We start from the raw sequence: 21,841 nt of genomic DNA, 5'->3' as shown, positions 1-21,841 counted from the left end.
TTGCTGCTGACCCTTGACAGAACACGAAAAAAGTCTAAATAACGCAGCAAATCCATTGAATTCACTTCCTCCTTGTACAACTTTGTGAAGAAATATAAAATCTCTGCAGTGAAATACTGGAAACATAGTGGAAGCATAAACATTCTGGAATGGGGAACAAGTATTTAAAATGCTCAAAAGTCGTTAAATTGACGCGATGATGCAAAGCTACGAATATTAAGTAGCCGTCATAAAAAGTTTGAATACAGCTTCACATAAATTAGTCCAGAATTCGGGATTTCCCCAAGCCACGTGTGCGCCTCCATGCAGGCGTCATTATCCTCACGCAACTTTTTAGACGCCAATGATGTTCATAGATGCGTGCCGCATCACGCATGGTGCCTCATATATCTTCACCTGGAACCTCCTGTCGCGCAGCAAGTCCCGTATAAAGTTCAGAGGTCTTCCGGGGGTGTTGAATGCTTCCGTCCCTTGGACGACTGCCCAGTGTGGTACTGAATCGAACGCTTTGCATTTGTCTAGGGCGACCAGAAGCCGTAGGTCTCGTTTGTTCTTTTCGGCCGGCACCTCCTCGTGGAGCAACACCGTCCTAGGTCTCCATAGATTCGTGGAAGCCCGTTTGGAGGGGATCGAGATGCTAATGCTTTTCCGTGATACCACTGGATCCTCCCGAGCACGATTTTGTCCATCGTCTTGCAAATATTAGGTGTTAGAGATAGCGGTTTCAGATTATCAATGTGATCCAGCCGTTTGCCGGGCTTGTGTAAGGGGGTGACCCACGAGAGTTTCCAGACTCTCTGTAGTCCACCGCCTTCCCATACTCGATTATATTTGTCCAAGAGTTTCTGTTTCGGCTCCTCCGGTGGGTTTCTGAGGGCTTGGTACGTAATAACATCAGATCCAGGCGCACTGTGGGTCTTTCGCTTTGCAGTGATTTGATTAGTTCTCCCATATTGAGTTGGTCGTTCATTCTTTCTTCTCGTGGCGTGCGTGTGTATGTCGTTACCGGTCTGTGGCTTGCGGTGGTTTCGTCCTGGGGGAAGTATAGTTCTCCAGCCCTGGTGGCATTTCTGCTTCGCTGATATTTGGCTTGAGGGCCAGGATCTGCACTGCATTTCTTGGTTTGCGCTTTTTTTCCGTCCAGTCCTTTATCGGTTCACGGAGCTCTTTTCAGCCCGGTGCGTTCGTTGAAGGTCCCGCAGTGGGTCCTCCGCCTCTCGCGCCCGAGCTCCTTGGTTACTGGGTCGCCTACCCGTGGCTCGTTTGAGACTAATTTTGAGCTGCAGCGTCTTGCTCCATCGGTACCCCTACAGCGTTTGTAGGCGGCTAGCCCAGAGGTTGAGCAGGTGATTGGCCGGTGTAGAAGTTCCCGGGTTTACCAGGACGGTTAGTGATGTGTCAGCTTGAACTTACAGTGATAGACGTAGAAAGGAGACGACAATAGATAACAGCTGACTAAAAACTTTGCTTTAGTACTCTTTTGTAAGTACTTGTGTAAGTTCAAGCTGACGCATCACGAATATGTACCAACTAGCTCAACTTAAGTCTTTACCAGGACCTCCGTTTAGGACTTCCGTTTCACTTCCTCCTTGTAAAACTTTGTGAAGAAATATAAAATCTCTGCAGTGGAATACTGGAAACATAGTGGAAGCATAAACATTCTGGAATGGGGAACAAGTATTTAAAATGCTCAAAAGTCCTTAAACTGACGCGATGATGCAAAGCTACGAATATTAAGTAGCCGTCATAAAAAGTTTGAATACAGCTTCACATAAATTAGTCCAGAATTCGGGATTTCCCCAAGCCACGTGTGCGCCTCCATGCAGGCGTCATTATCCTCACGCAACTTTTTAGACGCCAATGATGTTCCTAGATGCGTGCCGCATCACGCATGGTGCCTCATATATCTTCACCTGGAACCTCCTGTCGCGCAGCAAGTCCCGTATAAAGTTCAGAGGTCTTCCGGGGGTGTTGAATGCTTCCGTCCCTTGGACGACTGCCCAGTGTGGTACTGAATCGAACGCTTTGCATTTGTCTAGGGCGACCAGAAGCCGTAGGTCTCGTTTGTTCTTTTCGGCCGGCACCTCCTCGTGGAGCAACCTAAGACCGTCCTAGGTCTCCATAGATTCGCGGAAGCCCGTTTGGAGGGGATCGAGATGCTCATGCTTTTCCGTGATACCACTGGATCCTCACGAGCACGATTTTGTCCATCGTCTTGCAAATATTAGATGTTAGAGATAGCGGTTTCAGATTATCAATGTGATCCAGCCGTTTGCCGGGCTTGTGTAAGGGGGTGACCCACGAGAGTTTCCAGACTCTCAGTAGTCCACCGCCTTCCCATACCCGATTATATTTGTCCAAGAGTTTCTGTTTCGGTTCTTCCGGTGGGTTTCTGAGGGCTTGGTATGTAATAACATCAGATCCAGGCGCACTGTGGGTCTTTCGCTTTGCAGTGCTTTGATTAGTTCTCCCATATTGGGTTGGTCGTTCATTCTTTCTTCTCGTGGCGTGCGTGTGGATGTCGTTACCGGTCTCTGGCTTGTGGTGGTTGCGTCCTGGGGGAAGTATAGTTCTCCAGCCCTGGTCGCATTTCTGCTTCGCTGATATTGAGCTTGAGGGCCAGGATCTGCACTGCATTTCTTGGTTTGCGCTTTTTTTCCATCCAGTCCTTTATCGGTTCTCGGAGCTCTTTCCAGCCGGGTGCGTTCGTTGAAGGTCCCGCAGTGGGTCCTCCGCCTCTTGCGCCCGAGCTCCTTGGTTTACTGGGTCGCCTACCCGTAGCTCGTTTGAGACTAATTTTGAGCTGCAGCGTCTTGCTCCATCGGTACCCCTACAGCGTTTGTAGGCGGCTAGCCCAGAGGTTGAGCAGGTGATTGGCCGGTGTAGAAGTTCCCGGGTTTACCAGGACGGTTAGTGATGCGTCAGCTTGAACTTACAGTGATAGACGTAGAAAGGAGACGACAATAGATAACAGCTGACTAAAAACTTTGCTTTAGTACTCTTTTGTAAGTACTTCTGTAAGTTCAAGCTGACGCATCATGAATATGTACCAACTAGCTCAACTTAAGTCTTTACCAGGACTTCCGTTTAAGCTTTGCTTAGAGCAAAGCCTAGACGCACCAAATGGTCAAGTGTGGAATGGCAGGAATGGAACCCACATTGATTCTTATCTGAAATGTTTTGTTTTTCTAAAAAGTACATGAGCATTTTATTAATGATGCGTTCAAATGTCTTGCTTAGGCAACTACTGAGGGCAATTGTGCGGTAGCTAGATGCAGAGGAAGCATCCTTCCCGGGTTTCAGAAGTGGTGTGACTGTGGCTACCTTTCATGCCAGTGGGAATCTGCCCTCTTGTCAGACGCGATTGAAGAGGTACAGAATAAGGAGTAGTGTAGAAGGATGAAGGTGCGTAAGCGTCCGGTAGTGTATACCATCAGGTCCAGAAGCTGAAGGCTTTGTTCAGCAAAGGTGCCTTTCCTGTTCGCGCTGCGTGAGGAGTTGATTGTAATCCTCACAAACACCACCTGAGGATGCGCTTCCGCTCGCTTTTTGTATCTGAGAAATGAGGAGGAAGAGTTTTCGGAACTTGATACACGAGCGAAATGCTGACCAAGAAGATTGGCCTGCACCTCTGGGTTCTCTGGAAAGACCCCATTGTGGGAGAAGCGGGACTGCGAAAGCATAGTATCGCCCCTCGATCCGAACTTTATCCCAGAGTTCTTTTAGTGTTGTAGTACTATTAGTTGAAGAGGGTACCCCTGGAAACTTTCTCGCTTAGACTGGCGGCGATTGTATCTTGACCGAGCTTTCATATATTTAAGCGCGAGGAGATTCTTCTGCGTGGGGTAACGTCGAAAAATACCCTATCTCTGTTTTGTTATTTTCGCAGTTCAGAACACTCCTCTATCCACCACGGCTTGGCTCTCCAAGGGACATGCGTGGAAGTCATAAGAATAGCAAAAGATGCTACATAAAAAATAGTCTCACTTAACAGTTCTGTAACAATTGGTCCACCGAGATTTTATCAAATGATGTACACATCGCGACACTGTTAGCACGAACACGACATCGGCGCATTTTCGCATTTTGCTTCTAAATAGTATTAGCGAGCGCAAAATATTATCGCTTACATTATAGAGCTCAATGAGCTCTTTCTGTTGCAATAATAACTTGGATGACATCCCTTGGTGTGAAAGAGGAAAACTGGAAAAACCGGCGATCGCTTGTTCGCGCTAGCAGTGTCGCGCTCTGTACACGCAAGATACGTTACCTCGGTAAAAATAAACCAATCTGCTTTCTCGAACTTTCAATGGTAAGTCCGCATCGGCACGCACTTAGGGGGATGTTTTTTTAAAAAAAAAATTGGAAAGTGATCGCTTCTATGTGGGTTAGTATCTGCGACCCATGTAAAAGAAGTAAAAATGGAAGCGGTACCGATGGAAAGATCAATACACGAGGACAATAGTGATGATGAGCTAAAATAGGTCGGTTCTCCCGTGTTAAAAAGGCAAAGTGGATGAGACATTTAAATTGATTCTATCATTCGACCACGGGCGTCAACGTGGTCGCTACCTCGTAGACAAATCTGGGCATTAAAATCTCCAAATAAAAGAAAAGGCTCCGGGAGTTGGAATAAAAGAGCATTAAAATCACTTAATGTAAAAGAAAAAGAGGGAGGTATGTGCAAGGAACACACAGTGACCACTTTGTGAAGGAGGAGGCGCACCGCAGCTGCCTCCAGTCCAGTGGCTAAGCGACCGCACAGCAGGGAATGTGCTTGAGAACAATCACTGCAACCCCTCCCGCAGAAACAGATGCGTAGTCTCTATAAACATTTAAAAGGTGGAGACACATAGGGGACGCTACAGACAGGACAATTCCTTCTGTGTCTCCACTTTTTAAATGTTTAAAAAGCACCAACATGCTCAAATAGTTCAAGTAGTCTCTATCTTTTCTTAAAATGAAATACCGCCTAAGAAAATTTCTACGACTTGCATTGAGATGAGTTTCTTGCAGACATATAGCTTGTGACCGATGTTCTTCCAAAAGAAACTCCACATCGTCAGTGTTCCTCAAAAGACCACGACAGTTCCACTGAATGATTGCGGTCATTCTTTACGGAAATGCCCCTATGAAAGAAAGAGCCGAAGAGGAAGAAAGGGGTAGGAATGGCATAATCATTTTGGAAGAAGTACTAGATTTTTCCCTTTCTGTTTTCGATTTGCTGTCTGCCACTCTATCTCCTCCAGCTCAGTTTCTGTAGCAGAAAGGGTGCCAGCATCAGCTGTCACCTCTGCATCCAGAGCATTCTTGAGATGCCTGCCAGCAGTGGCGTACCAACTTGTTTTTGAGTAATGGGAGAAAAACCAGACCCAGACCCCCCCCCCCCCCCCCCCCCCCCGGTGCTCTTTGTATCCATGTGGCGCCGACGGGTAGTGTTTGCCGTGCCCAGTGGCAGCTTTTTCTGGAGGGGGGGGGGGCAAAGCACATGCCTAGCCCCCCACTCTGAGAACTGGGGGGGCAAGCGCCCCCCTTGCCCCCCCCCCCCCCCGGTTGGTACGCCCATGCCTGCCAGGAGCCTGAGAGCTATCAAACGACCGTGGGGGCAACCCCCGGCCTCTGCCTTGCCCTGGGGGGGGGGGGGGGGGGGGTCGATGTACTGGGCCAACCCACTACCCCGTTTGTGTCGTCAACTGCACGTGAAACGTGCTGCTTCCTCGGTGAAATCCTACCCAGACATGTAGAGCGAGGGGCTCGCTCCCCTGCCTGGGGGGACCGCGCAGGAGGAAGGGGCGATGTAGTCGCCTCCATCGCCTCAGTGGCACTACCAGCGGTGTGTATGTCTCTGTTTCTCCTTGTCTGTTTTTTTGTCCCTTTCGTTCCAGCTGGCCGTTTCCTTTTGCATTATGTACCAACTAGCTCAACTTCGGCCTGTTATTGGGCACCAGGGTCATTGGTACCACAGGGTGTGTCAGCTGCTTTTGCGGCCGAGAGTGAATGCCCTGGCAGAAAAATCTTCAGCCTGGAAGTGGGGGACTGCAGCGGTTTCCCATGGTCCGAAAAAAAAACACCTCGGTTGCCACTGACGCCTTGGATGGTGCAGGTCCCCTGCTGGACACCACCTCGGCAAAATAGCTTCTTTGAAAAGCAGAGAGACGACGCTTCACATCCTGATAACGAATGTTCTCCTCCACCTTGAACGCAAGAATTTCCTTTTTACTTTATTGAAGTGGGCACAAGCCCTTGAGTATGCAGGGTGGTCACCATCACAGTTGGCACACTTGTAGTTTGCTCTGCAAGCATCAACAGGGTGGTCTTTGTCACTGTATGTGGCACAGGTCTCACGACCACGGCAAGCGGGCGAACCATGACCATAGCGCTGGAAGCGGAAGCAGCGGAGAGGATTCGGAATTTACGGCCGCACTCTGCAATTGATGTAGCCTGCATTTACTGAAGGCAGAAGTGTATTTCTCTCGAAGGTTAAAATTATGTGTCTAGTGGGCCGTTTTACGCCATCCCGTCGGATTTTGACTCGTTTTGCGGCAACAACAGCTTGAGCCTGCAGGACCTCTGTAAATTCTTCTTTGGATCTGTCTGCCAGATTATCCTCTGTATCACACCGCGGATGGTGTTTAGTGTGTGGTGAGGAGAAACAGTCACTTTGAGATCGTGGGCAGTTTGGATATTCAGCAGAGCTGTGGCCTGAAATTTTTGAAATACCTCCACATGTAGGTCGCCGGAAACAAGCTTCTTAGCTTCGTATTTCCCTCCTAGTGTGCTTTGAAGAACTAAAGCAACAATAAAGGGAGACAGACACCTTGGACAGGGGTTTAGCAGCGTCTTCAGAGTGCAGTACAAAAAACCTGGCAAAGTAGTCACTTGGAATTTTAGTTGTCTTTGTTCAGGAACGTTGAAAGGACTTCGGTGCGGACTATTTTAGGAGGCTTAGAAGCTTTATGGTTTCTAAGCTTTTGCTTAGAACCCATAGAGATGGGAAGGTGTTCAGAATCTGTGGCACACCGCCCACTACCGAGCCCAACAAGTGGATCGATAATGTGCCATAACAAGAATGACTTCACTGGCCCAATTACGCCACCAGCGCTACCAAGAAACTATAACCGAGTGTGAGTCTAGAGACAGTTCTGTCTCCAGCCGAGGTTAGCCCTCGCCGCCAGAGAAGGTGAAAGAGGAAAGAAGGACAGAAAGAGAGAAAAGGAAAAGGTAGGAGAGGAGAAGAGAGGCGACCGACTGAATCATCCTGGTCGGGCCAAGCAAGGACACCCGTCTTCGAGAAGCAGGGGCCGAAGCTGTATATTTCCTTGCCCGGAGGGTCCGGAGGGTTCAAACGTACCCCGGACTCAGCTCAACCACCAGGATTCCATTTTCCCTGGACACGGGTGAAGCCACGCACAACTAGGCATGGGTGGGCGAATCCACATGGCTCGGGGTTCGTAGTGACGCCACTCACCAAGCACTCACTAAAGCAGGTGCCCCCTGCGTGCGGGTATGGTGGCCCACGAGGCTGGGGTTCGTGGCGACGCTACTAAGCAAGCACCTAGCACCTAAGGTGGAGGCGCCCCCTGCGGAGCTCGGGGGTCCGTGGTGACGCCACTTTCTAAACACCTGCTCTCACAGGTGCCCCCTGCGGGGTGAAGCCGAAGGGGCGGACAGGTAGGTACCCACGAGACACTGACCGATAACGCAACTCGGTAGGGCCGATTGGGACGATTATCCAAAGCAATTTTGGAATCCACGGTTGTACGAACAGCTTTCAGGGCGGCTTCAGGGCGACCGGATGCGAATGCGGGCTCGAAATGAGGTCATTGCCATACTTAAATCACGAGAGAAGTCCACACGCCTGGCATCGCGCCGCTTGAGCTGACCGAGACATCAAAACGCTTGGGAACATCCAGAGGGCGCCTTTGTCGCATACCGGAAGTTAGAGGTGGGGTAAGGAGGGTTTTTTTGTAGGAGGAGGGAAGAAAATGCGCCACTTTTCCCAGATACAGGGGCTTTAAAGAGACTGTGCAACCATATTGGGTAGAAACGAATCTCACTTTACACCGGCTGACTGGCACTAGTGGAACGGTGGAACCCAAGAATACTGGAACGCAACGCCATTGACCATGAAGCGTCTTCGTCGCGGTGGAATTCTAAGGATAAAAACGGACCTTTTCTTTCAGTCTCTCCTTCGCAAACTTTCATGACAGAGCCAATGACGGAGCTGTAGGGACAGTGACAACAATGCGATCCCCAGGGATGCGTCATCAAGCTCTGACGATAGTTAAATGCTGCTTATACAGTGGGCACGAATACTGCGTAGGCATTCGGTTTTGGCTCGTGAAAATCAATGCCGCGACGTGCATTCGGGTAGTGACTCGTGCCCAATCGCTTTAATGACGGGAATAGCCGAACCTTAATAATGCTTGGAACTCAGCGCGCGCCTTGTGCTCTGCCAACACTAACGCGTGGCTATGTTACAGATATTGGCGGCATATATTCGGCTACAGAACACGTGACCGCTTTTTCTGGCCGAGAGTTGAGGGTGTAGGCGTAAAGCCCCTCTCTCCTGGGAAGAGTGGCGCCATTCATTGTTGTGGGCATTCTCGAGACACGTGCCGAGCGCCACTTCTGGGAAGAACATGGCGTCTGAACTCTAGCTCAGTACTGCGCTGTGCTAGTGTGTACTAGAAAGGACGAGTGGGGCGACCGGAGTGCTATTTTAGTACCTCCGCATGTGGAAAAAAACAGCTAATCCAAGCCACTTCGCTCGTAGCGCCCAAGAGGGCGCTACAAGCGAAGTGGCTTGGATTAGCGATTTTTTGTGAAAAACGCGTTTCGTTCCAACGCCAAGCTCGACTGGTCAAGGTCATAAAAATGATAGAACGCCGAATAATATTTTTTATGCAACCTACACGTCAGGCGTCAAGTACGTAAATTCACCACGACCTGACTTGTCATCACAACGCCATGCGACATCAGGACGACGCCTTGACGTCAACGTCGTCATTGACGTTGACAACGTGCGTTAGTTACACGACATCAAGACTGCGGTCTGACGTCATATTGGGTTGACAACGACGACTATGTCAACCAGTGGCATACCAACTTGCTTTTGAGTGGGGGGGCAAACCAGACCCCCCCCCCCCCCCAGGGGATCCCTTGGGTGCCGCCGGCCAGTGTTTGCCCTGCCCAGTGGTGGCTGTTTCAGGGGGGGGGGGGGCAAAACACATGCCTTGCCCCCCATTCTGAGAAATGGGGGGGGGGCCGGGGAAAGCGCCCCCTTGCCCCCCTGGTTGGTACGCCCATGCTGTCAATGTTGACGTTGATGACGACGACGACAACGTCACGGGACGTCAAGATGACGGCGTCCTTGTTAATGCAACGTCATAAGGACGATTGGTGTCAGTTCGTTGACGTCGTTGTCGACACGACGCAACTCGACGTCACGAAGACGTCCCGACAGCTTCACGACGTCGACGTCATCGTCGACGACGTTACATGACGTCAAGACTTCGTCGTGACTGCGCGTCGACGTTGATGCTGGCGAAGGCGACGACGTTACACGCCGTCAAGGTTTCGTCGTGACGTTGACGTTCACGATGACGTCAGGACGACGTTAACGTGACGTTGTAGTGATGTTTGACGTTGCGTAAGGCGTCGACGTCAACGTCGGCATCGACGACCTCGTCCACGTCGTCCTCGATACGGCGCTCGACGTCATGACCGCGTTACAACGGAGACTTGATGCCGCGTAACGGCGTCGGCCTCAACGCGACGCGATGTCACGACCGCGTCACAACGGCGACTCGATGTCGCGTAACGGCGTAGTCCTCAACGCGACGTCACGACCGCGTTACGATGGCGACTTGATGTCGCCACTCGGCGTCGTCCTCGACGCGATGCGATGTCACGACGGCCTTACGACAGCATCTTGGCGTCGGGTAACGTCGTCGACGATGACGTCGCGGCGTCGTCGTGTCGTGGTGCTTTGACGTCACCTATGACGTCAAAATCATAAAAAACACAATATAGCCCCTAAGGGGCTATATTGGCCATATGACCTTGACCTGTGTCGTTGCTTGATCCCAGCGAAGGTGGCGCTGCGACCGAAGTGGCTTAGTTTCACCTGATCGCATTCCACATTTTGAGGTGAAACTGAAAGCATGAGCGGAGCTCGTACCTCCTATACTCTTCTTCACCTTGTGTCGTACCGCAGAAAAGGCTACAAGCGCGAGCCTCTTGCTCTAGGGCGCATCGCGGCGGCACAAGCTCTCGTGCACCAAGGGCAGCTGCCAACACTATGAGCTCGCGCTTCTAGCCTTCGCTGCGGTACAACATAAGGTGAAACGGAGTGTAGTACACTCTAGCTGTGCCGCCATGATCTTCCCAAGGGCTGCACGTTGCACGTGCCTCGCGCGTGCATCGACGCACCTTGCACTACTTTTAAAGCATGAGGGGGCTTTGGGTGGGCGGTGTTCGTTTTTCTCGACTTTTTTCTGCAACTACCATTGCGTATAGAAAAAAAGCAGCGTGTGTTTCATAGGTAAAAAAATGTCAAGATATAATTCAAAGCGGTTTTTATTGAAAGTTGAAAACTTGCTGCATCGGCACTTTAAGGATTGGAACGGGAGGGAGTCTTTCAGTAAATTCTGCTTTATCGACGGAAATAAGAGCAATACCAGACTGTCAACTTTGACTGTGTTGAGTGCATATTAGAGGGTATTGAAGTCAAGCATATTGATTACCGCAAATAATCTTCGTCGTGACGTCAAACGTACGAAAAATCCACGCTCGTCACCGCGCGTTCTCTCGTGCTGCTCTTGTTCAGCGCCTATGCCCTGTTCACCCTTAAAGGCCGACGACCAGACTCGAGATTCTGCAAGGCAGAAGATCCTCCTCACAAGGGGGAGGACGAAACAGCCAGCGGTGGACAGGGTAGAACGGGGGAGAGGAGGAAGCGAGGGAAAAGTGGAAAGCGCGAACTGGTCGTCGGTCTTCAAGCATGGTGTAAGATAATACTCTTCAGGTGAGGACAGCACGCTCCTCGCGCAGTGCAGATAAAGTTCGCTTTTCACTCTCTCTCTCTTTCTCTCTCTCACTATGGTTTCAAGTGGCGCCGGCAGATAACTCGTCGACCCGTGGGCACGGCAAAGACGGCTCGTGCCGCCTCATGCTCCACACGCGCAGAGCTCCAGCGAGGGTGTCGCACGTGGAGAAAGACCACGGTGTACCGGGGTGTCATGGCAACGAGATAATTTTTTTTTGCTCTCACACAGTTTCGCCATTTGGCCGCCGGCGACACTGTCAGCCACGGGCACGGTGGCCGCGGAATAATGCAGCCTTTCGGATGCCCGTTGAACGAACACTATCTGATTCCTCGCGCCGTGCGTTCAGCCCCGCCGTGTCCTCACCTAAAGAGTGTATCTCAAACCGTGCCCTTAAGCTAAGACTTGAAGCTCCGCCTTCAGCGCGAACTCGCAGGCTTCAGCAGAGCTTTGGCTGCGCGTGGCGGCGCGTTCTCACTTGAGTTATCAAGGCAGAAAGCTCGCGCTGAAGGCGGAGCTTTTAGTCTCAGCTTAAGGGTGAACGGAGTATAACTGTCTCGAGCTTTTGGAAGGCATGCAATCGTTTGGTGTCCTCCTCTCTGCGTCTTGAAAAACGTCACGAAGATAAATGGATCTGCGGGTTTGTGAGGAAAAGAAAAATATTTGCGGTAATTTTTCCCTTTCTCTTTTCACTACGTCATAACACAAGGAATCTTTGTGTTTTACGAGACTCGCGATCCTGGACGCAGCACGTTCCTTCTGCAATAGTTGCTTCTCCTAATGCTTTCTCTTTATGTGGCAAAGCCAGCTTCTAGATAACTCTTAAAAGAAGCACAGAATCGTCTATTTTTTTTTATCTAGTGGGGACTTCTGCGAAATCGAGGGCACCTTGCGGCTAGAATAAAAAGCTGTACGTAGCAGCACATGCAGTTCTCTTTCCACTTGCAAAAACAAATTGCAAAATGAAGAAAGAATATGCAGTTCTTGGCGCAATACAGTTTACAGTTGAGTTTTCTTGTTTAAACTGGACACACTGAATTACATAATATAAATCGCTAAAATTTGGTTATAAATACACAGTATGCGTTGTATTGTCCATTTTCTAGGGAGATCCGATGAAAGTAATGCAAGATATTTAGAAGAAATCCGCACTGCATTTTTTTTCTCACTGCAGAAATCAACGACGCATTGTATTCGCTGAAGGTCGAGTCTCCGATCGCGAACGTAGAGCTGTCAGTCCGGATAAGAATCAAAGTTCTAGAATTTAGCCTCATCTGATTCAAAAGTTATGACCGAGTCTGCTGAAATTTACAGTGATATAGGTCCCGTTCCCGGTAGCAGATGAAATTTGTCACCCATGTATTAGCGAGCTCCTTTAGCCATAATATTTACTCATTCATACTACTTTATAAACTCTATTCTATCTTTTTAATTAGATAGCGGTAGATCCTTAAACTTGCGTGGTAACTGAGCGTTCGGCAATACGTAACTTATCTTTGTCCAAAGAAAGAAAAGAACACAGTATGCATTTTTTTCTTCTAACGTCTTGCCTATTCATGATCGTTATGAAACAGCATATATTAATGGAGGGGGATCGGTAGCCGAGTGGGCTGGCGCACACCAGCTCCGAACACGTGGAGCGAAAGCTCGCGCTGCAGAACCCAGAGACCCTCGGTTCAACCCCCACCCCTGGCCCGTTTCGAACTGGATGAGCATCGCACCGGCGTGCGGTCGTGTATCACTACTGCGTGATGCACGTTAAAGACCCCAGGCTAGCGGTTGTACAGCACTGGCTAAATTTCTCATCTACAGTGGGCAACAATATCGCCATGTTCCTGGAAGACTAACCTCCCTCTGTATAAGGAACTAACGACTAATTACGACAAAGTAGTAAACTAGGCCAGTTGGTAATATTTAAACATGGTTGATGAAAATTAGCCTAAAAAACGGGGACGAAGGAAGGAACAAACACGACAGGACGCAGCTGACAGTGTGTTTGTTCCTTCCTTCGTACTCGTTTTTTGAAGCTGATTTTTATCAACCATGTTTAATTACTACCAACTTCAGCTCCGCCCTGTCGTGTTTGTTCCTTACTTCATTCACGTTTTTTGCAGCTGATTTCCATCACCCATGTTTAACAAATAATTACTTTAATTAAATATTAATGAGAAACACAATTAAGAAAAGATGACGGTATGGGTTTTACACTAATATTCAGGTGAGAAATGATAACCACGAAGAACTGGACACTAACTTAAACAAGAGGGAGATTGTAAACACACAAGCGGCCTTCGTTGTGCTCAAGAAGCGTCGGTCGTTGGCAAGTAGTTACACTATAGCCGGATAGAAGCTATGAGCGGGCCAAATGAACACCACCACGTAACAGCCGCGCCATCGAATCACTCTGCAGGCCAACCAGGAAAGGCAGCTGCTGTAATGTTGGAGGTGTAGAAAAAGGGAAGGATTCGCTTGGATTGAAACGATTGAAACAACAACGAACTGGCGTTTACTCGTTAGTTGGTAGCCACCTTGGAGAGTGTTACAGTTGCCAGACCAAGTCAGATTTATGGCTAGATTCCACTACAGTAGACTCTACAGCTGCGATGACGAGTATCTGAAGTCAGCGCGACAGGCGCCTCGGTAGCGGCCTATCGGCGCATCGGGGAGGAACAGCAGACGGCGGTAAAGAGGGTGCGGGAGAAGCTACTGGCGCACGCTTAGCGTGTATCTGATTATAGATTAGGCCCACTGTTTCAATAGTGCGTATTTTCGACTGAGGGCAGTGAACAACAAGTGCTTACAATTTGAACAGGTCGCTCCCAGAAAACCAGGCTTGCATTTACAAATCCCGGTGGCTGAGTCACAAGTGGCGTTGTTCTGGCACTCGCAGCGATGTCTGCATTCAGGTCCATAAGCACCCGCAGGACAGGCTGAAAGCAAGAAGTTTAGACTGCGTCATTAATATTATTGGTGAGGTCTGTTAACGTCATCTACACACGCTTAAAACATATCGTAAGTATCCACAACTAATCTGCATGTTAGTCTCCCCTTTATGTAAAGGCGGCAATTAAAGATCCATCGCCGAGCAATGAAGGCAGGGTAATAGACCCTTTCAGAGCGCTTGAGTGTGGCTTTAGGCCCTTTCTAAAATTTATGCCATTTGGTGTCTTACACATGAAGTTATCTTTAGTATGCTAATGGTGACTAAATGTATTATTTCGTCGACCATCGCTCTAAGTGCTTTTTTGTGGTGCTCTTCCTGCAAGCAATGCCACGTGTGTCCACACTACCGCGATGGCAAAACGATAAACACGCTGCTTCGTTCCCGTATGTACCACGTGGTCCGTTTTGGCGAGAAAGAAAGATAAGAAAGCCTCCCTCTTTGCCGTTCCCAACGACCACGACGACGACGGCGAAAGCGTCGGCAAGTTTACTCTTGTGTTACGTGAACCACAAATCCAGAATCAACATAGTTTTCTTTCAAAAGTATTTTAAGGGGCGGATATCGCACGCGATACATACTCGCGGAGCAAGAAAGAAACGCAGCGGACGCGATTGGACGATGCATCTCAGTATCGACAGCAGAGCCACCGCTGAACCCTGACCGGCTGCTCATTGTCTCGTTCGCCGATTCTGACACCTTCCCTTCTAGGTGTTGCTCCTAGCCACCAAGCGTAAAACAGAAAATAAAGGTTTTATCGCCGAACTTGTGCCTAAAAACAAAAGATGGAATGATCGTTGACGGCGGCAGCAGCGAGTGACGATGCGTCGGCGTGACAGCTGGCTGTGAGTTGACAAAGCCGCGCTCGGCTCCTTTGCCACTACACTCGGCATCTCTAGCATTTGACCTAGAATGTTCGTTAGTGATCTAGGGCTAGACTGACTAGGCACGGTCATTGCCCCCCCCTTATCTTTTACACTCGGGGTAAGAGTAAACTCGAATCCTCTAGACTAGAGGCACAGAGAAGCGTTCCTTCTTAGTCATGCACGCTTGGAGTCTTACTTAAACTGAAGAATCAGTAGGATTGTTTCTCAGTTTGATGATTACAGTCAGGCAGGTGCGAAACACACATCGAATTGCGAGCTTGAAAAACGAAGTTTGGGGTTTCGATTCACTCATGTTGGAGGCAAAATAATTGTTCTTTCATTACAATACACGTTAACTGCAAAATCAAAAAGAGGGCCCGAAGCTGCTTTGATATCATGTTCTAAATAGATTCATTTCTCGCTGTATTTTTGGCAGATCTCTATTCGTGTGATGATTTTCGTCTGGCACTATCCCGTATCGCACGCTAATGTTTTTTATAAATCTGATTAGTTTTCTTAGGCCCAGCCGTGTTTTAAATAAATACAAAATCAAAGTCGTATCATTCTGAAAACGATTCAAATTGTTGCAGACGGCCATGCCGTCTGCGTTCGTCATGCGTGTGTCGTCTGCAACAGGTATTTCGGGACGTCTCGAGGACTGTTGCCGTCGCAAATATTTCAGAAACAGCCGATTCTCGGCATACTTCTGTCAGGGTAAGTGTGAAACCTAGACTTACTTTATTTATTATTTTTATAGGTTTAAATTCCACACTAGACTTTTGACCGATCCTTCTTTCAAAGCAAAATCCAGTCCCGTGTCCATGTCCCGTGTCCATTACAACGCCCCTAGCAACGGTTTCTTGGGAGTGGTGCCGTCACACTCACGGGGTCAAATTCGTTGTTTGCAAGCACAATCCGAGGGAAACACTACTGGTTTCCCATGCCGAAGATAATTTCAATTGACGTGCTCGGAAAAGGGGGAAAAAAAAACTCCGACACTGTGGATGTTGCGGTTAATTACTTTGCTATGTCGCGCAAGCTACCACCCATTACAGAAAGTTTCTCCACATCTTATTCTAAATCCGCCCATTCATACACTCAGCATAGTTACGAGAGTTCGAAGAGGAGAGTGTAAGATATAGTCCGCTTTTAATTGCCAGAATTTTGTACAAAAAAATTAGGATCCAGGTTTCCTAATCTCGCGTACTAGTTGTATTTTGATCTCATAAACCACCAGTCTCAAACTCATTCGAGTTGGGGGGGGGGGGGGGGGGGTGTCAAATAGCCCACCCCTGAAAGGTGGAGGGCCAGGGGGGGGGGGGCAATATTTTGCTATGGGGGGGTGGGGGGGCAAAAAACAAAGGAACAAGCAACAGTGGAGTTCACGTTGCAAAGCAGCCGACTGCCCCTGCGACACCCTAGTGATTAGGCTAGAGACGAAACCTTTTTGTAAGCTCACCGTTTTTCCACCTTTAACTTTTATTTGCATATGCGACTACTTTAGTCCCCCACCTGATGTTACAATATTTAAAACACCAACGTACTGCTAGTTTTCAATAGAACAATAGGAAGCATACCGTCATTTCCCTGTAGCACAATATAGGCTTAACAAGCATACGGTTGTTTTTTTTCTTGCAATTTTTTATAGCAGCATTTCAAAAAAATACTTGCATTTTAAGGTATTGTGTAACAGCAAGATGCCCGAGCTCATAGCTTTATATTTGACAGTTGCTTCTGTTGAGCAAGAGTTTGTGCAGTCGGGGTGTCTTTATGAGCAAAGAGCTCGCACTTCTAGCCTAGTAGTGGCACATTCCGGTCGATATATATGAGAAACGGATGAGAAGAAAATATTTAAAGGAAGCGAAACTGAGTTCAAAAGAAAGCATAATTGTTCAAAATGTGTGAACACGTGATATGAGCAGAGCTCCTTTTCGGGCGGAAATGAATATACGATATAGAACTATGATTTATGCCGCATGTTGCACTCGAGGCATGGGAACGGGCGCTCTCAGTTGCGGGCCGCGTCCCAGAGAGTTGCCGGCCGCATGCGACCCGCGGGCCGCGTGTTTGAGACCCCTGCCATAAATGATACGCAGTCACTAAAATTCTGTCTAAAATCGTTTCATGGTCCCTTTCGGCAATTCGAGCGTCCTACTAGAGTCCCACTGCAGCCCAAAAACCGGGGTCACACTGCTCATACATCATATTGTCCACAAACGCCTGCCACCGCAATATCCGTGATTCAAATGCCGCGGGCCAAGTTTCTCTTTGGACTCATTGCCATGCGGCACTCGAAGTACGGACCTCGCGGTGTCTCACGTTCGAATCTGTATGCAGACTGTCGCCTGTGTGATATATGAGCAGTGTGACCCCGGTTTTAGGCTGCAGTAGGGTGCCTTCATGTGCGCTTTGCTTAGGGTGGAGACATCTGGCCATTTTGTCTCACACTTTTATTTTTATTTTTTGTTCAGAAGCGCGTGAAAGAACGTGTCCCAGCACGCGCTCGTGGCGCTCACTGTGCTACGGCGACATTTTGTTTTCGTCGATTTCTTTGTATTTTCCCCGTGAGCGCGTGCCGTCGGCATCGGATACTACAAACGGTGGCATCACCCTAAACAGAAGGACATTGAGGCACCCTAGGCTGCAGCAGCTTGCGCTGCTGTCTTATGGCCCATTCACACTGGAAGCGGATTCACGTTCGCAACCGCTTTGCGAACGCGGATCCGCTTCCAGTGTGAATGCGCCATTAGAGACGTGCATTTCTGGCCCGAGAGTTCGTTGTGCGGAGCGTTTCAATGCAGCGACCTCGTGCTCTTGTGCTTGTGGCATTGGTTGCAGTCTCAGTTTAAGGAGTAACCCGAGTTGGAAGCATGACGGCCCAGTGGGTGATTCCCGTTTCGACGCATTCCCATTTCCACCCTCCCGTTTCGGCCCGGCTCAAAACGACCTTCTCGTTTCATCCTTTCCCATTTCGCCCTATCCTGAAGCAACCTACCCGCTTCGCCCATCGTTTGTTATCAGTTAGGTCGGTTCGTTTGTATTGTTCGTTAACAGTTAATTAGGTTCAAGTGTCCAACGTCTGTTTTCCTTGCTGTCCTCACTTCTCCCCCTCCCGAAACAACCTTGGAGACCTGGCGCCGTAAGATAAACACGGCGTCAGGGAGGGCTCACCCGAACATTTACAGCTTCATTGATTTGATCAAACGGGATGAGGCTTTGGCAAGGATCTTTGCAGCAGCTTGCAAAGAGTGGTGCCGTGCGGGCCAGGGGGCTCAAGTGGGTCAGTAACTTTCAGAACTGGAGTGCCGCCTTTCTGATGGCACGATTTCCCTGTTCGACTGTCTCAACAAGGCGAAAGCATTTTCTGGTCTATGATATTTTCCTGTGCGCGCGAGTGTTCAGTGTTTGAAATCGTAAAAGAAAATAAAGTCGGAATCATGTGCCTGTCACCCTGTCTGATTTATCGTTCTCCAAAATATCAAGATCACTAATATGAGGTTTTAGAATAACGTACGCAAGCACTTTGGGTACCCTAAGAATAGCGTCGCGATGGCGACGTTATTTTTAGCTTACCCAATGTGCTTGTGTACGCAAGACTTCATTGTTGAACGTAGCGCAAACAAGCGATCGGCAATGTTGCTCTTCATCTCATAGAATTAAAAGGCTGCCATAAAAATTATTACTGTCTTTGGAAATGCTCATCTGAGCCAGTACTCTAAGCAAAAAAAAGGTGATGCTTGCTAATACCATTTCGAAGTAAAATCTAAAAAAGCGACAAGGTCGTCTTTGCAGTAACGGTGTCGCAGAGTGTGCATAGACCGTTTCGGGGGTGCGCAGTATGGGGATCATATTGAAATAAAAAAAGTAAGTAAAAGTAAGTAAGTAAAAAAAAAGTAAGAATAATGCGTTAATTCGACACTCGCTTGAAAAAGGTGCATAGTTTTAGAAAACATTGGCATGCAATAATATTTCCGAGCATACATTCTTAGGCAGAAAAGCTGCGCAGACCAGGGTTAGGGACGGGACCAGGGTCAGGGACGGGTTCAAACGCAAAGGGTCTTTTGAGTATCGGTTGAAACGGGACGGGTTTAAATGAGAAGGGCGTTTCGGGAATGGGACGAAACGGGACGGGTTAAAATAGGAAGGTCGTTTCGAGAATGGGTCGAAACAGGATGGGTTCAAACGGGAAGGTCGATTGGGGAATGGGTCGAAATGGGACGGGTTCAAACGGGAATGGGTTGTTTCGGGTTACACCCGGCCCGGATGGTGCCCTAAGCGTGCAAGCGCGTCGAGCGGGCGCATGGACGTAGCTTTAGCAAGCTCTCAATTGCACAGGCTTGCTCGCACCAGCTGAGGCATGGCGGCGGCCATTTGCCCCACTTGCAATCGTGTATAATCCGCAGGTTTTGTTCACTTCGGTGCATGCCTCTAAGTTTCTTCATCAGCTAATAGAAGGCCGTCAATAACATGCGATAGGGGTGCCACGCGCTCAGATGATGATGATGATAGCGATCGAAGTGGCCAGACTGATTTACTTAAAGGGAGAGTGATTTTGCCTTCTCGCATGCTCGCGGCACAATTCAATTCAATGCCCTCTCGGCGACTCCAGCCAATACAACCTAAAAGACAAGGCCTGCAAACGGCGTCATTATTAGTGGATCCTCAAAGGCAAACACGCTCAAGCTTGACCGCCGGAAAGTTGCACACGCGTCTGTCTTGGCGTCACCGCCTTGTAAAGGCTCTATTATTCGAAATTCCAGCTCGTCGCTCGCCCTCCCTCGGACAGATAAAGAACCAGAGGAGCGGACACCACTGGCCTTGCTGCTGTTCTTTCCACATGGCTCTGGTCGCCGTGTTGGCGCATCATGCAGTTTTAGCGAAAAATCTTTCAGCCTTTCCACTGTGGTGAAGAGGGAAGAGCAGCTGAGCTGTACTATGGGCCACCAATGGCGGCAACCAGACAACCGGTAAGCGTTGCCGCCGTCGCTCATAGATGGCGGTAGCTGTCCAGAGGGTTATGTCGATATCTACTTGTCCAAAGACACGAAACTGGAGAAACTAACCCTTAACAGCTCCGTTGTAAAAAGCGAGTGCGTTAAAATAGTGATTGTGTTGTACCGTTCCACGACTTCTAAACATAAACGTGTTTATTTTCTTAACGCACGTCAACACCTCCATGACCTGCGCTATGCTCCTGCCATGACCACTTTGTATTTGTAGCCAAATCAATTAATTTTAGCACTCTCACCAACGTCAGCGTGTAGGCGTACGGGAAATCCTGGATAACCTATCCCTGTCTCTTTCGCCATCTTCCGACTACCAACCCGCCACCTATAGGGCTTTTGATCTTCAGTTGCATGGGCGCTGCCATCTTGGAATCACGTGGCGCGGCCACCATTACGTTGCTTCAACTGGTCGCTCCGCTCTCCCCTCTGCGCCTTGGCGGATGCGTTGTATTAATGGTTTTCGCCGCGTTTCACCGCGCTTTTTTGCCTTACTCTGTAAAGTGCAGTTTGATTCTTAAAGTGTAGTTTGATCTACAACGTAATTGAATTACATCATGATGTCCATAAATTCTGCCTTTAATTTTGTAGCACGATTTGACTGTTTTTGCCGTCGGCATACCGAATGCGTGAGGATGAGGCACAGGAATCAGCGTTAGCACTAAGCCACATTGATTATGTAAATGACTAAGACTGCACGAGGGTTCAAAGTTCAATTACTTATGACAACTCAAAATTGTTTAATAATAGTGGCGGTACATTTGCAATTAGAAGCGCATATATCTATAATTTAGGATTGAAAGGAGTCAAGTATAGTCAGCGTAAGAAGACTGTTTCTGAAAGCATCGTCGTTTGTATTCATGATAGACCGAAAACAATTACTGTTGATTATTTGAGAGAGCTCGTGGATCACTTAGGCAAGTTCGCCAGCTATGAACGTCAAGCGCAGATGTAATTTCTACTGCCTCTGTTTGCAGCGCTGTAAACAATCGACTCATCGTGTGCTGACAAGTTACTTATTCGATCGCCACGTCAAGACCGTGGACCACAGCGCCGTCTGCGACAACAACAGGATAGGAGAACAGACTGCCCGGCTAATTTCCATCGTTTCGGCAGCGGTGAACGTAAACCGCGTATCTAATCGCTACAGCCCCTGTTTACAGGCGAGAAATTGGCGGAATTAAGTGCTCTTATATATTTATTTCTATCTTTGTGTGCCGCTGCCGAACACAGCAAGTTTTGTGATCTGTGTGTTGATTTGTTTCACTGACTTCTGTGTACGTCATTTTTTTTAAAAACGAGTAAGGAGACAAAAGTATTCACCAATGCGCTCGAAGATATGCGTCGGGAAATAAGAACAGAATTAAGAAGTCTGAAAGACAACGTAAACGTTTGTACCAAAACATGCGATGACCTCAAAAATGTAGCTGGTGGCGTTAAAGAATCTACGAAATGAAATACGGTACCTGACAAAATGCAACCATGACCTAGAAGCTGAGCGCCGGAAACGAACTAGCAGGCTCGAGGAAGTGGGGCAGTGCCCAAGGGCAAACAACAATGAAGTCAAAGGGGCCCCTCCGGATGGTGATCCGACCGCCTTTGTCAAGGAAATTAGCGAGCTCGTCGGCGAGCCTATTTTTGACGTGGACATTCACATCTCTGATAGGGTCCCAACGCAGAAACACGCGAAAAAAAAACAAAAACAATTGTACGTTCCGTACAACGCAGCAAAAGAAGCGTGCTGATGGAAAAACGCAAAAGAGAAATGCATGGTCACGTCAGATCTTGATGTTGCGGGATGGGAAATTACAGTCTATGAAAATGAACACCTGACTGGACAAAACGAACAATATCTGAGGACAGCGATCGCTCGAAAGCGTGAGGTGGGATGGATATTGGTGTGGTTATCGGGGGAAGGATGTATGCCTGGAAAAATGAACCTTCACGTGCTATCAGGATCGCGATCCTCGAGGATGTGGAAAC

At 48.6% G+C, this 21,841-nt stretch overlaps 1 protein-coding gene across 1 annotated transcript in view; it reads right to left on the bottom strand.

The window, feature by feature from the left end:
- Window positions 1-21,841, bottom strand: part of LOC121048543 (multiple epidermal growth factor-like domains protein 6) — a 241,208-nt gene that overhangs the window by 50,311 nt on the left and 169,056 nt on the right. The window contains exons 19-20 of the mRNA XM_040504993.2: window positions 13,798-13,978; window positions 2,937-3,028 (exon numbers count right to left, since the gene is read on the bottom strand). Coding sequence (XP_040360927.2) covers window positions 2,937-3,028; window positions 13,798-13,978 — 273 coding nt within the window. The remainder of the gene's footprint in view (window positions 1-2,936; window positions 3,029-13,797; window positions 13,979-21,841) is intronic.

The sequence above is a fragment of the Ixodes scapularis genome, unplaced genomic scaffold (genome assembly GCF_016920785.2).
Source record: "Ixodes scapularis isolate PalLabHiFi unplaced genomic scaffold, ASM1692078v2 PGA_scaffold1__304_contigs__length_218370807, whole genome shotgun sequence".
Classification (NCBI taxonomy): domain Eukaryota; kingdom Metazoa; phylum Arthropoda; class Arachnida; order Ixodida; family Ixodidae; genus Ixodes; species Ixodes scapularis.
Note: the sequence above shows the minus strand (reverse complement) of the source record. Positions and strands in the feature narration are given on the sequence as shown.